We start from the raw sequence: 16,761 nt of genomic DNA on the forward strand, positions 1-16,761 counted from the left end.
TAGGAACAACCGATAGCAAATTTATTGTCGTAAAAATACATGTGTCACCAATTCTTTACATCAAACGTCAGATAAAAATGTTCCTAAAAATAATCTATAGGTAAAAAACTTAAGTAAGTCACCTGTTGTATGTAGTTGTGACGTGTTCGAATAGACATTTATTTTGTTTGTGTGTGTCTTTTAAACATGTATTGTCTATTCGAACACGCCACAACTACATACAACAGGTGACTTACTTAAGTTTTTTACTTATACTTAAGTTTTCCTAGACAAATTTGGGTCCACTTCGAGTCAAAGGATTTGAAAAGAGAATAGTAACATCGTTACATCCACTTACATACGTTCTGGAAGGTTTAACCTGATAACGAGGTTTTGCGGTTACATGATAATAGTTTGGGTACTTTATCCGACTGATTTAGAAGTTTTATTTGAAAACTTTGGTATCTGGTTTGAAGTAGGTCAGATTAAATCGATTGAATAATTTCACTGTTCAACGAAAAGGTTTCGTTCAGATGAATCAGCAAATTGTATTAATTAAACCTTTACAAGATATCGAAGAAGATATTTTAATTGTCTAGTTCCCATCCAATATTATTCTTAAAGATTTCTTACTCAAAAATCTTAAATTATAACCAAGTATCGAATGATCGTCGATAACTTAGTACATTATCGACGTGATATTCTTGTTATCGCCCCTAAACATGTTACTTAGAAAAAAATTAAATTTTTACGATTAATGTCATTCCACGCGTGTTATATGATGTATCCGTGGTAAGCCCGCAGTATGACTTAATTATTTTATTATTGTATGAACCTATTTTTCTCTAGAATAAATACATAACAATAGATATATTAACGGAACATTGACATCTCTTTAAAATGAATAGTTTATTAAACTTAGCGTGATCAACATACCCTACATCCGTTTAAATAATTCCCAAAGATCATTGTTCATCCGATAAATGTAGGGCACATTATAGACAAACTTCTGTTTTCTATTAAATCAGACCAGTTAGTTTCCCCATAACTTACTGCCGTATGCAGAAAAACGACTGGAGTGCGCAAGATCTCAAGACTCTGATACCCCTTTTTTTTCCTTTGCACGGCAATTTGCTCGAACAATCGGTGGGAAGGCATAATCATGTCATGTAATATAGTTTTTCTCACAATTATTTAGTCTTTCTTCTGTATTACTTCATATTCATAATTATTACTGCAATTTAATTATTGCGGAAATAATTATAAATAATGGGTTCAATGGAAACTATATTTACTGGAAAGCGGAGAAAACTATGTACTTATATTTTTTACTATGTTTATCTAACTAGTTACCTTCAGGGAAAACTAAACCCTTCAAACCTTTCTTGCGGGCATGCACTTCGCACAAAATTGCTCATTTTATTGCGACGTAAAGGTCATAATATCGCCGCTTAAATTATTTTTAAGCCTAATGCCTGAATCTTTTGAATGGTCTTATCACATAATGATATGTGTATGGTTTTTTAATTTAATAAATATTTCATTTCAATAGCATCATATGTGTTGATCTGTATTTTTATTGATGCAATATTTTCTTTGTTTCAGATTTCAATGACCTCAACTAAAAAACTTCAATATCATCGGTAATGAAGTTTGATAGAGATCCCCAAAACAATGGATCTCTTACTCGGAACAGACCAGAAAAGGCTTAGCCGATCAGAATGGAGGTTCGCGGAGAGAGGCCTTTTAGTCGTAACTTATATATTCCTGCTTATACTACAAAACAATTGTCAGACAGTTCTTAGTAATGAAACAAGTCAAATAGAAAACTTAACCAAAAGAATAGAAAGTCTAGATAATAAAGTAGAATCTAAACAATGCCATAGTTGTCAAAGTAGTAATAAATTTGAAAATAAAAATTTAGAGTCAAATGAAGAGTCAGAGAATTTTATTGACAATATGATAGAGACTGTTGGAGAGTTCACAGAAAAGTTACTGCTTGTGAATAGAACTGAAAAGCAATTAGAGAATGAATTAGAAAGGATAGTAGATGATGCCTTGAGCATGGATAGATTTGTAATAATAGATGGAGTGGAAATCAAATCTGTCAAGAAAAGAGATTCAAGAAAGTTGGAAGACGAAGCTGAGTCGAGAGCGCTCTTCAGTACATATACGTATGAGTATAGATTACTGCAAAAGATAAAGAATTTTGTAGAAACTCATATTATTTCAATAAATCTACCAAAAGCTGCCAGATTCATCACGTTCCGATGTAAGTATAAATAAGAATTGTAGAATATTCTTTTTAAAATAAATACTTAATAAATATTATAGAACATTGTAAGGTCAATAAGGCTTGTGTTGTGGGTCTTAGACAGCGATATATATATATAATATATAAATATTTATAAATACTTAAATACATATAAAACACTCATGACTCAGGAACAAATATCCGTGCTCATCACACAAATAAATGCCCTTACCAGGATTTGAACCCGGGACCATCGGCTTCATAGGCAGTGTCACTACCCACTAGGCCAGACAGGTCGTCAAAAGTTTTTTTTATGTAAGAACAATGTTTACATAGTATGCCTTTCGATATTACTTCACGGCTCTTAATTAAGAAATTTATCTCAATTACATACCTCGGCTCACCTCAAATTGATTTAGTTTCTCCTGTTGGTCAAGTCTCAAACACCCACGCCTTTAACACCCTGTACTAATTTATAGGTAGTTATTTACATTTAGTGTCACTTACAGTCTCCCTGGCGTGGGCGTCAAGTAGTCTAAATATATAACTAGATAGGTTTCTTCAGTCTATACATTTATAACAATTTTCCGGGAATAGCTTTCCGTCTATCAAGTTTTTTTTTATATACTTCGTCGGTGGCAAACAAGCATACGGCCCGCCTGATGGTGAGCAGTCTCCGTAGCCTATGTACGCCTGAAACTCCAGAGAAGTTACATGCGCATTGCCGACCCTAACCCCCTCCCCCCCTCATTGAGCTCTGGCAACCTTACTCACCGGCAGGAACACAACACTATGAGTAGGGTCTAGAGTGTTATTTGGCTGCGGTTTTCTGTAAGGTGGAGGTACTACCTTAGTTGGGCTCTGCTCTAGATCTGGAATGGCATCCGCTGCGCTGTGCCCTACCACACAAAGCGAGATGACATTCACAATGCCCATACCTCTCTTTTGGACGTAGTCAATGGGTCAATTAGCCACACCATTGCGTTACTAGTGAGGTACTACTGAATAATATAGGTATAATTTAATGTAATATTTGTTTTATTTGTTAGTGAAATTACGCGCGAATCCCGGTGCTTTGCTAGGCTCTAAATACCGGGAAATTCCGGTACTTTCGGTACCGGTATTTCCCCGGAGTAAATCCTACTATTTATGCAAGTGACAAATTTACAGGGCCCCAGTTTCCCTTTATTCATGGGCCTTAATTCTAACGCGTCGTTGTACTTCGGGTTGTACTTATACCTACTTCTAATAAATACGAGTGTTACTGTCAAAACGGGCATTGTTATTGTCAATTTCATACATAAATTGCGCTGTTGTCATTGCCAACAATATGCAAGTTGCAGAACTTAAAGAACGAGAATTTCTGGAAAATTTCATGAGAAAATTCGAGAACTTTCTATTCCGTTCAGATAAGGGATTATTAGTCAACGTCATTAACTGCTGGGGACTGTTTTATTTAATATTTACGTCACTCATTGACGTCTATTTCACGTGTGATATAAACTGATACTGTAAAAATATTTGGCAAAAAACGTGCACAAAAATACCGAGAATATTTTAAGGGAGCTTTGCAATTTTTAAAAATTATTTTTATTATTAATTTTTGAAATAATTCTTAAATACATTTACAAAGGACGTGACATTTCGGTGACGTGACGGAGGTGACATTTCAAACATTCGTCCACCATATTGTCATGTTTTGACAGTTTACGCATCTATGGCACATACCTCTCCGACGTTCAGCCACAGTTGAAATTTTGTTAAATTATTTTAAATGGCTATTAAATTAATCAAATTAAATATTTTTAATCATTAACAAAACTACTAAATTATAAACGTTACAATTTTAAAATTAAAACTCATTAATACCCAGTTAATTCGTATGAATTTGTAAGATATAAAATAAAAACTAGAACTTCGTAGGGAGTTACAGCTTTTTTTCACAATCCATAACTCCCGCAGGAACAATATAAGCCTTTGTTCTTCAGTACACCTGCATGAAATAAGATCTTTATAAAATAAACCAGAGGGTAACCTCAAACCTGGTAAGAAATTAAAACAAGATTAAGTTCGAATTGTCGTCTTGGTTTATATGTTTATAATGTTCCAGCCTTTAATAATGTATATAATGTTCCAGCCTTTAATAATGTATATAATGTTCCAACCTTTAATAATGTATATAATATTCCAGCCTTTGGCCTGAAGAAGTTGTTCGTGCCCCTGCTCTTCGGCGCGCAGCTGTTCAAGGGAATGCTGCTGGCCATGTTTCTACCCAGCATACTAGGGAGCTTCGGGAAGATACTTGGAAAAGGTAAGGTTTGCTTTTGTTAGGTAGCTCGGCTGATCGGTGGCAATAAGGTATTGTTCGGATTCAGGCTGTACGTTTTAACTGATGTTATTTCACCGCGACAATACGGCCGGTTGCATTGCTGCTGTCGCAAAAGTTATTTTATTACCTAACGTGGACGTTCCTATAATCATGCAAGAGATAACGATTGCTATCTTTACCATACCAACCAATACCAAAAGATTACTAGCAACTGAGATCATAATGCTATTCTTTACCCTTGTTAAGACCAACTAAGAGTGAAAGAGATGGCAGTATGAACTCACAAGGAAAGGTACCCAACTGTCCGGTTCCGATTTGATTTATATTTACATATGTTATAGAGTAGTCTAAAATAACGGACACGTATTTTTTTTAGCTGCCCAAACTCAACCTATTGGGAGAAATTGTCCTCCAAAGTATTAAAAAGTTACTAAATCTTCTAAGTCCTATAGAAAGTGATGCTCAAGCAATTTGCTAGTTAATGGCTTATTTGAGTATATGTTTGAGAACAGGAAAAAATAATGTACACGTGTTTTGTTATATCTCCTTAAACTCATGTTTTCCTAATAAAACACCCGTCTTTATGTGTAACTTTAGCGATAAGATATTATAAAACTTCGAAAGTCGATTTTTGTAGGAAGAAATGAGTTTCAGCCGATATAACAAAACACGTGCTCATTATTTTTTCCTGCTCTCAAACATATACTCAAACCAGCCATTAACTATCAAGTTGCTTGAGCATCACTTTCTATAGGAGTTAGAAGATTTAGTCATTTTTTAGTACTTTGGAGGACAATTTCTCCCAATAGGTTGAGTTTGGGCAGCTAAAAAAAATACGTGTCTGTTATTTTAGAATACTCTATAACATATATAAATATAAATCAAATCGGAACCGGACAGTTGGGTACCTTTCCTTGTCAGTAGCCAGTTCGTATTGCGGTAAATACCCTTTCTCACCTATATATATATACAATACTCTGGCAGTTAAATTCGTAGACCACAACCTGGAATCGTTTTAACTCTATAATAATGATCCATCTGGCTTAAGCAAGAAATAAATATACAGACTAAGTGTGAAGCCATCCAATTAAAACTTCTTGAAGTAAAATATAATTAAACCAATTTGTTCAATTCAAATAGGGTAACTCAGCTAAATTGAATCTGTTAAGAAACTTAGTACAATTGCTATCTACCGTCCATCCCAAGTGAATAAAATTTCCAAAAGGCTAAAACAACAGTGAACAAGCCATGATAGAACCTACAAGATTTCTATCTTAATTATAACTTATATTTTGAGTAGAAGGGAATTGGACGCCGATTTTTTTTAATTTCGATCGCTCGATTTCGTACTCTCCCTTTAACTAAATCTCCGCTACAAAGCATTTAAATTCTACTAATAGAATTGAAAACGTCACGAGTGGTTAATACCACTAGTTTCCCATTTTCTATCGCACGTATTTCAAAAACAGCATTTCGCCGTTTTCCACAAATTTTTGAGTGACGAAATCGAGTGCTCAAAATTCTAAAATTGGCCCGCTGGTGGCAAATAGGGTACATTCGGATGTCGACTGTAGCAATCTTACTACTGCATTGATGCGGGTGATGTTCCCTCCTCATGTCCTTGCTCATCCACCTATGCTCCAAAAGATCCTAACTTTGGTCCAACATTAACTTGAATATCTTCGTTCAGATGTGACATTTATTTTAATGTCGTAGTTTTGTGACATATTATGTTTGTAAATGAAAGAAAAATTGTGGAAAAAAACTAAGTTAAAACCTAGACGTATCATGATTACCTTATGTATTATTTTTGAGCTCCCGATATTTCGATGCATTTACATGCATCTTGCTGACGGGTAACTGAAGATAGCGAGTAAGTGTTAAAGTTGTGTCTAAGTCTATCCGCATTCGTGCGCGTCGGCTACGTCGAAATACCGGGAGCTCGAATAATAAAATGTAATCGCGGTTAATGTCGTGGTCGATATAAGTCTAGTGAAACTAACTGTTAATCATTAAAAACTGTTAAGATAAAACTAAAAAGAACATTGGTACATATACCTAATCACGTATTGAACTTGTCGACCATCGTTGTAGTTGGTTGTAATACTGGACTATAGTTGGATGGTTTTACTATATCAATCGTGATTTGATGTTTAGTTGTCCCGTCACTTATGCAGGTTCACTGGTCATGCAGGCCCTGCCAGAAGTCAGAGAAGATTGAAATACACATTCTCTGTTTCTGTGGACCACTAATGTCAAAAAGAAGTATCAACTTAGGGCGGCACGTTTGCAACCCTATGAGGTATGACGTACAGAATATTACGACCCAAAGAATTTGGAATTTTCTGGATTCTACGGGCATTAGTAATGAACTTTAAAGGGCCGCCACAATAGATCATTTTTCGACATGGCACTCAAAAGCCTACAACACCTCAATAACAAATAATCCTGTTACTCATTTTACCAAGAAAATTGACAAAGAGATTACCCGCCGCCGTAGGTACGCCGCTGTGGCTTTGATAACGGCTTCCACCCCAAACCTTTCTCCTCTTAGGCGGCGAGCTCCACTAGTTTTGAATTTCTGGTATTTTAGACTTTCCACTGAAAATTCCTCCTCCTTCCCTTCAATCCTTATTCCTGACTGAGAATCCTGAATCCTCTTCCTCTTCTTCCTCCTCTTTTAAATTATGATTATTTATAATTTTCAAATCTACTAAATTCTTTTTGGCTTTGCTCTAAGGTTGACTGTTGAACTGAAACAAATATCATATACGATTATATGAAAGAAATACTGACCTGCCTACAGTTTCCAGGGCTGGAATCAGTCCAGAGTCCTCTGCATTCGCAGCAATTCATCAAATAATTTCATTTTTTTCGTAATAGTAGGTATTAACTGTTAAACGTTGATTAAGTTCGCCTTGCGTAACAGTCACGTTTGAAAATATGGATACGGAAAAAGTGCCAAAAATAAGCGTGTAAGTAAGCGTGTGTAGCGTATGGATACACCTTAGTGTATCCATACTTTTGGCACTTTACCAGCCGTATCTATATTTTCAGACGTCGCCGTACCTAAAGTTTTCTTAAGTGCAATAAAGTTTAAAAAATAGATAAATATTCCAGGAATCTCCCAACTCTCTGCATCCTCCAGCCAAGCGTCCAACCCCCCAGCGGTCGACGACCAGACATCGTACAGCAACGATCAGAAGGACTTCATGGCTTATGAGACAGATCCGACCGGCGCATACGCTTACCCGCAGGACGGCATGTATGTCAACATAGATCCGGCTGATGTCAACGATTTGTCCAATGTTGATATGTCCAGGTAATTCAATATTTCAACATTAGTTTTTAAATTTCGAATGATGTTTTAATAAGAATGCCAGTGTCATTATAAATGTCATATTTTCGTAGAAATGTGACATGAATGATGCCATGCTAACTTAGTCTGACTGTATATTAAGTGAATCAAAAATATAGTTTTTGGTTTTTTAATTTCTAATTTTAGGTTAGATTTTGCTCAGTGTTATTTTTTCTTGCTACGCATGCACATTTTGGACGGCACTGTTATACAAAGCCTATCACTTATATTTAATGAATGAAATGAAATGAAATGAAAAAGTCTTTATTTTCAGGCAACTATGGGCCCATAGATAAGTACCTTTTACAGTACATATGGTGCTACTTTACCGCACTAGTGCGATAATTAGCACATTACATAACTAAGTCGAAAATCTAAAGGGCCATATGTACTGTAAAATGTTGTACGATACATGTGCGTATAGGTAATTCGCAACTCGTGTCGATTTAAAACACGGCGAATTTCCTATTTTTCGTACTTGCATCATAATGTACTAAAAAGTAGCATACAAATTATAAAATATATTTTAAGAATTAAAATATACACTATGGCTGCGATGCATTTCGCAACCCCGCATTAATATTAATAATGTTTTGAATGTTGTCTGTTTAGGCACGTAGCCTTATACGTAAAAAAAATAAAATTCAGGCTAAGATTGATGGATAGAATAAAAATGTTGTTGATGTTAACTTATATGATCTATACAAAATTTTTGCGAAGAAATATGTATAAGTATCTTAATATTTATCTTTAAACACACTCACTACTTAACACTCACACATTATAATTCACGCGTCCAAATTGCTCGGGAAACCTTTTATATATAGTGTCTTAGGATTATTTCGTAAAGGGCTAATTTCTGAATAAAAATGAAAAAAAAAATCTCCTAACTTAACCTTTAGTATGCTTAGGAGCAGATCTGCTCCATATATATACAACCAAATTCAACTTAAACATGAAGATGTCATGGTCGCTAAATAAATGGCAAATTTTTGACAGGCGCATACGAAAGGTTAAGCCTGCATTAAGCGTCACTGACTGACAGGCAACGTTAGACGTCATGTTTATCTAATCTCCTGATGCCATTCGCTCCAGTCGTTAGCATAGTAAAAGTAGTCCAGGATGTTTTATCTAACCATAATACGAGGGGTGACTATGTAGGTCATACTGAACAAAATTGACTATGAGGCCAATCCCGAAATAGTGAATAAAAAAACTGCCATCTCTTACCTATATTTCGGCAAATAATATTACTTTTTCTAGGTTTTCTATTGGAACAGTTTTTTTAGTCTTTATAAGGCAGAGGGAATATAAAGCGATCTGCTATTTGACGGCAAACTGTTTATGATATAGTACCTTAACGTTATTTCTTAACAAGATATGTTTTTTATTATCTTTATCATAATATGTTTTAAGTTATACATCTATTTATTTAGCTAAGACGTTTTATTAATCCTGCTCACTTTTAATTTAATTGACATGAAGATTCAGCCTTATAATTTGTGTAATAATAATTTATCATAGGCGTTTTGGTAAACTATGTACAATTACAAATAGGAAGGGCTTTTTTAAATTATTTTACTGTGAGACCATCTAATATGACTGCACTAACTTTAATAAAAAAATGTGCAATTCCACTATATACGTCATAATATTATCATGGGAATATACTTTGTCATTACAAAATTGGCCTTGAAGTCGAGAATCCGGAAGGGATCCCTCATAGGTATAAGTCTGCCATTTTTGTCCATAATAAAGTGTTTATTACTTACTATCATCTCGCACCAAAACGAAATAACCATTTTTTTTTAACAAGCAGTTACGTTTGCGAGCGATACTTCAAATTTTATATTTAAAAAAAATAATTAAAAAAAATTGCATCACAACTTGGTAGGCTTCTGTAGCTCTATTGGTCAAGAGCAACGCACGGATTGCGGAGTTTGCGGGTCAAGTCCTGCCGGAAGCGTAACTTTTCCATTTTTTCCTTTAATATAACACCGAAATAACCCCAACACACCTTACGTAATTACGGACAGTTTGCCAGCTTCGGGGCTTTGATCTACGTGGCAATCAGCCGGGCGCATTCATTCAGGATTTGGGTCAGAGCCTCTAGGGACACAATTGTGGGATATAAATGATTTAGGCGATGATCTGTCTTTGCCTGATAAGGGACAAGTGGGGGCAAGACTTGCTGGTACATTGGCTTTTGTATATTCGAAACCATTTTACATCCGACTTTTGAATGCGGTTAAAATAATAAAACACTCAAAAAAATTAATTTCATTCATCAAAAATTCATTCCGATTTTCATGCCATTCAAAGAATAATTTCTTATCTCACACTGACGCAAAGCAAGTGAATTTCTGCGAATCTAAGATTTATCATTTATTCAAACAGACATTCTATGAGTTCAATAAATAATAAAGTTCAATTGCGATCTGTCTCCCAGAGAGGTGACTGAACTATGAATATTTTGAAATATTTCTTGGTTTTATTAGATCTCCAAGAAAAAAAACCATATAATTATTGAACATACAACATTTTACAAGAATTGGTTCATAAATGTGTTCTGTAGATGAAAACACTAGAGGACAGCAGAACCACTGGATAGACATACACTTATCACAAGTGGTTAACTTACATAATGGACACTTTCAACTGAACTTCAACTGAATTTCCGAATGACTGAACATAACTCCTCTAGTAAGAGAATAAGTACTAAAATATTTTATTTTCAGATTCGGCGCTGGAGGGCATAAAGTAACGTACTTGCCTACCAAAAATGGCTACTACAAGAACCAATTAGCGTCAGCTACGAACAATTACAAGGTTCGTACGTACGCTTAAGGAATTTTATTTCAGTACCATTTTGTACAGGTCCTTAGTGACCTTCATATTGATTGTCACTGTGATAAAGTAAGAAATGGTACGAAAATTCAATTAATTGTACATATTTTCCAAAAAAGAAAGTAACTAGTTGTGGACTATTCATGTGCAGGGTTACCTAACTTATCTCCGATATCTTTACTTAAGAGCCGATTATTAAAATCCCGAAATTTTCATTCTACAAGATGCCTTTTTCAAAACTTTGGAAAATATAGTCGTTTTTGAAAATAAACGCGTGCGGTCAAATGAAAATTCGGCAAACATATTTCGAAGTTGCGACATGTTGTTACGAGAATGTTGGGGGGCAAATTGCTTCTGCCCTGTAGGACGCCGAGGTGCTTCCTGACTGAGACCATAAAGACAAGTATATCTCATATGTGGTGAGACATGGTAAAATACCTGGACAAAACGCTAAGATTTTGTTAACTTTTGTTTCTCACGAAATTGTGTTATTTTGCAGGTATTCCAGAAGATTCCTGCTTCTTCTATGATCCTGAGTAACTACGATCCGTTTTACTCCCCTCTGCTATCCCGGCTGGATGGAATCTTCGCTAGACTAGGTAGGTTTGGAAAACCCTAGAACTTTCTACAAGCTATCATTTAAATTCACAATATCAATGTTTGTTTCGTTTTCACTTTTTCATAATCAATATAATATTTTTTATTTGAAAATACGCACTATAGGTTCAAATTTAGTTTAGCTTATATAGTAAACAATGTAGTTTCTATCATATAAATAATTTTTAACGTTTCTGCAAAACTTCAATTTGATGTTAAGATAAAACCAAACTTACGTTGAGGATTTTGTGGCACCGAATGTGGCAGCAATAAAAAGTCATTGAGTTTGGTTTATTAGAACTTCTTTAGATATATAGTTAATAATAATTATAAATATGCTTAATAGTCGGCAATGGAAATCTTAATTTATCCAAACTTTAATTGAATCATTTTTAAGAAACACGTATACATATATAATTGGATTTCTGCATTTTTGCTTTGATCAGGATGGCGGGCGTTTTTACCAAATTTGACCTCAGAATCATACTGAAGGTCTTCGCGGATCCTCAGATATCAACTTTCATTTTGATCAAAGCAAAAGTGCAGAATTACAAGATAGCGGACGTTTATTTTTCATTTAGACCTCAAATTCATTATTAAGGTCCTCTTGGATTCTCGAATATAAAGTTTTTTATCATAATAAAAGCAAAAATGGACAAATTCAATATAATCGGCGTTTTTAGGTACAGTTTGAAACATTATTACATCAAATTAAGATATGATTTTACGTTGGTAATATCTGAATACTTATAAATTATTAACAAAAGCTATCGTAATCTAAAATAATATCCAATTTATTTGCAAAATATAAAGCAGGCTACCACCATAATTTCCGTTTTCGTTCCACGCGCCAATCACATTACAAATAACACACGTTTGAAGACTTCGTTAAAATAATATGGCGTCAAATAATCTCATTTACTTACAATCAAACGTTATTATTTGACGACATTTCGTTCCGCGCCCTAATAAACACAGGGAAACGGCAATCTCGCTAATAATGAATTAATGAATTATGTGATACATTCTACGGTTTTGGGCCTTTTGATGAGCTCAAATTCCGGAAAATGTCTTTATTGTAGGAACTTAAGAGTAAATAAATAAGATGAGAATAATGATGCAAAACAAATTCAATTATTTTCTGCGAAATAAAAAAAATGGCATTGAAGAATTCTAGCAAAAATAATAATGCTATAGAGAATCCATACCAAACAACGAAAACTTCGCAATCGCAACTCGTACCACGCGACCAAAACGTTGTAAGCGCCGTAAAATTTATGGTGCTTACGCGTTTAGGTCGTGAGATTCACGCTCTGCTTCTATGTTTTGTTGTCAAAACAACAACAACAACTAAGTGACAATATACATAAGTAGATAAACAAGTACTTAGATACATAACTCAGAAACAAATATACGTGATAAACACACAATCAAATGCCCTTATCGGGATTCGAATCCGGGACCTGCTTCGTAGGCAGGGTCACTACTAACCGACTAAGCTAGCAGGCCAATTCGAGATTAAGTTATAAATAAATAATAATAAAAATAATATATTGACAAATAGAAAACAATTTTCCCGACACATGAATCACTGGCTGATAGAGAATGCCTTAAGGCAATAAGTTTAGATAAATAAATTAATGCAAGTGGATCCCGAACTAGGCTATGCATGTGACTTGGGCTCCTAGTATATTAAATCGCATTCTAATAATACTGATCTATCAGTGTCATAAGTGGCGTTTTTGGATTCGAAATTTAGTAGGTAGTTATTAGATCTCATTTCAATAGGATACATTCTGATACTGATCTGCTATTATCAAAGGTGACTTTTGGTTGAAGGTTGACATAATGTGCAATTCAGCAGGTCCTCTAAAGCAGATTAGAACCAATTAGAACCATTTCATATTGGACTGATGTCAGATCCATGTTATAAGAATCATATGCCATGATGTCAGATCAGTATTGGCCTGTTGGAAACCGTTCAATAATTATTATTCTATATGAATGCACAGGCAGCTTATAGCTGATACGTGCACATTTATGTCCTGCACTTGTGTTTAGTTCATTTATAAAATGCGGGTACATTGTAGTGTCCTGTAAGTATTTAGTACGTTTCACTAGACTTAAATGTTTTTACTACACTAGTCACCGCGTTCGTTCCCTGCTCGAAGGTTGTAATTTTTTTTTTTTCTTTATTTAGAAACAAACAGTCTCTTATATTGATAAATTGTTACAATATAGGGTAATAGACTTATAGACCTACAGTTTCCTTAAATATAGTTAGTTGGCATGCCCAAGTCCTTTACCTATCTTTGTATGGTCGGTTGCGAAGAGATGTTACCAGTTTTGTTGCTCTTTTTTGGACTCTTTCTACAAGATTAATGTCTTTTCGAAAATATGGATTCCTAGTTTGGAAGGCAATTTTCAATAAGGCTCTTATAGAGCCGAATGATGAGCTTCTTATCCATGTAACGAAAAGCTAAATACGTATAAATTGTTCCAGGTTTAGCCCCCTCGGAGAACACAATGGACACGGGCGCACAGGTCGGCGGGCAGACCCTCAGCGACGTGAAGTTAGAATCATGTCGGGAACAGCTGATCTGCCTCATGTACGCCAGCCCGGCCAAATACGCCCCGTATAGTAACCTCGTGTCCGCTCAGTTGAGCAGGTAAGATATATCATTTTTTTTTTCTATATTTTCATTTTTGGCATAGTAGAAAACCGGATTCAATTTTCATGATACCTATTACAAAGAGAATTTGAAATAGAGGTGTATTGTCAAAGAAAACTTCGTAACGACGTAAATTTACTACCATCTTTTGACACATAATTAAAACTTTTAGAACGCCATCTGACTTTCATCATTATTCTTTCACAGATATGTGTTCAATTTGTCAAATTTCAACAAGTGGCGCTATCTAATAGATCAAAGGCCAAAGGTCATCTAAAGGGCATCTTTTCTAGCGATGGCGCCATAACTTTTAGGTATTGCCCGGTAAGATGGTGCCACTTTGTGATATTTAACAAATTTAATACATATCAGTGAAATAATAAGGATCAAAGTCAAATGGCATTCTAAAAGTTGTAATCATGTCTCGAAAGATGGCAGTAAATTTACGTGTCTACATAGTTTTCTATGACAATACACCTCTATTTCAAATGATCTTTGCCTATTACAATACCGGAATTCAAGAGGACGTGGGGCTTTGAATTATCTGGGTTCGTTTTAGGTGTTAAAAAAAAGAAATTACGACTAAAACTGCGATTGTTGTGAATGGTAACGTTAAATCTCTTTTTTTAGGTATTGTGACTATTTTGAAAACAATAGTTCTGTGTATTTTATGAAACGCAAATGCCAACGAACAAAAAATATGATATAATAAACACAAAAAAGTCTAACAAAAGGGTAATTAAATTCCGGTATTAAGGAGCAATATCTGATTTCAATACTGTATGGAGAAAGTTCTATATTGCATGCCTTAGCGCCGCCCGCCGGGCGGCAGTCGGTGGCAAGTCGGTTTCGGCATTCATAATACCTACTTGAATATATAGACTCTCTGAAATCTGGTACCAGTAATGAATAAAAATATATAAGTATCGTAAAAACCATAAACGTGAAATAACTTTCACCTAACAGTTCATTTTTGATTCCATAAACTCGCAATAGTCCTGACAAGCTTACACAGACGGGTACTGCCTCTGCGTGCGTCCCATGACACGCGGGCAACGGCAGCATCCACTCGGTGTACCCCTTACATTTCATTAAAGCATCAAAAGGCTATCTATGTGTTCTTCAGCTCCACGCACGGCTCCCAAATGTCCGGAACACCTTTGTTCTGTGATGGGAAGGACTTGGCTGATTAAATAAAGTGTAAAGTCTACGGGCACAGTCTAGACTTGAAGTTAGAATAATGTCGTGAACAGCTAATTGGTTTCCTTTAAGTTTCAGCAATAACACAACCGAAATAGTTAACTATAATTCCTAGACATTCCAAATCCTTTCTAAGTCCATCAATAATATAACATTTAAACATTAATAATTCCAATTAATAATTCCAAGATGTAAGAGCGTATACGGCAATATTTACGTCAAGGGTATTAAGAGGAAATACCAGCTGAGCCCCTTTTCAGATTTGAGATTTTTAGATAGGGAGCGTGCATGAACTGTAGGAGGCAGCACAGGAGCCGTCAGATTTTTGGCGCGAGGCGTAAATGTGATGTTTATTGTTCCGATGTGGCCCACAAGATGGCAGAACCTACTATGCACAAGAAAACACGTGACATGTAAATGTACATGTTTATTGTTCCGATTCAGGCCACAAGATGGCAGACCCTCTAACACGCACGGTCCCTATAAATATCTCCGTCGCGCTGACGGGGCGGCTAAAATTAGTATAAGGACAACTGCATCGAGGTTTCGTTCTCGATATTTTCGTCCTCTAAAAGTTAACCAATCGTAACAAAATTTTGAGAATGGAATAAGAAAGAAATTATCTGTGACTGACCGTTTCCACTTTTGCCTTTATTGTTGCCGATTTTGTATGCTTGGCGTATGTTTACGGTGCATTTATTTGGCCGTTTTAATGCTTTTTCAAGTAACCTAGTTCTTATAAAAACAAAAAATATCAAAAAAAGCAAATGGTACAGACCTAGGTACCGATAATATTGAACTCAAGTAAAAAAAAACATCTAGGGCCAAAATCCAGAGAAAAATGTCGAGAACATTTGTATGGAAAAATAACCACTAAATTTATAATATTTCCTCTTAAGTAAAGCAGTATACAAGCAAATAGGTCTCTTGTGAGCAATAATTAGACGTCTAGACCCCGTATCGGTTGCCTAGACGCTGTCGATTTGAATAGGGTAGAACTCAAAAGCGTGATTAAGTTATGCTCAGAAATATGTGGTGTTTACTCTGTAGGTACGTATAGTATTAATATAAACATTTGTACTTAAGAATATTCCAAAATCTATAAACGTATGTTCTTATATCAATAAAAAAATTTTTTTTTTACATTTATAAAGTCTCATAATACCCTACGTGTTACATAGAACTGTCGCGGCCTCACGGCATATTAATTAAATTATTAAATGCCTAATTCTCAATATAATAAACTAGTTCGCCCCGAACTGAGAACTCGCGGTTTGCCAAAATGATAGGTCAATTGAATGCACTGAAATACTTAGTCGGCAGAGGATGGAAAACCGCGTGCGATTTATTGCAAAGTCTGTGAAGCCCTACTGATAGATTTAAGCCACCATAGAGATTAAAATAAACTGTATCTGTGGTAAGCCGTAATATATCTTGTCAAATGTCAAATAACTACATTATGTTTATTTTGTTTCGTATTATCTTGCTAATTATTTTAAAAACGTTAGTAAAAAAAAAACAATAT

General features: G+C 35.0%; 1 protein-coding gene across 2 annotated transcripts in view; it reads left to right on the top strand.

Moving 5' to 3' along the window:
- LOC133529674 (uncharacterized) overlaps window positions 1-16,761 on the top strand; it is a 98,501-nt gene that overhangs the window by 74,459 nt on the left and 7,281 nt on the right. Inside the window, exons 3-8 of one of the 2 annotated variants that reach the window (XM_061867444.1) lie at window positions 1,585-2,251; window positions 4,425-4,544; window positions 7,683-7,884; window positions 10,659-10,749; window positions 11,267-11,366; window positions 13,868-14,033. In XM_061867444.1, the coding sequence (XP_061723428.1) occupies window positions 1,654-2,251; window positions 4,425-4,544; window positions 7,683-7,884; window positions 10,659-10,749; window positions 11,267-11,366; window positions 13,868-14,033 (1,277 nt within the window). In that variant the 5' untranslated portion in view covers window positions 1,585-1,653. Of the gene's footprint in view, window positions 1-1,358; window positions 2,252-4,424; window positions 4,545-7,682; window positions 7,885-10,658; window positions 10,750-11,266; window positions 11,367-13,867; window positions 14,034-16,761 lie in introns of those variants that run through there. The other variant, XM_061867445.1, reaches the window with a different exon arrangement.

Source organism: Cydia pomonella, chromosome 21, assembly GCF_033807575.1.
Source record: "Cydia pomonella isolate Wapato2018A chromosome 21, ilCydPomo1, whole genome shotgun sequence".
NCBI lineage: Eukaryota > Metazoa > Arthropoda > Insecta > Lepidoptera > Tortricidae > Cydia > Cydia pomonella.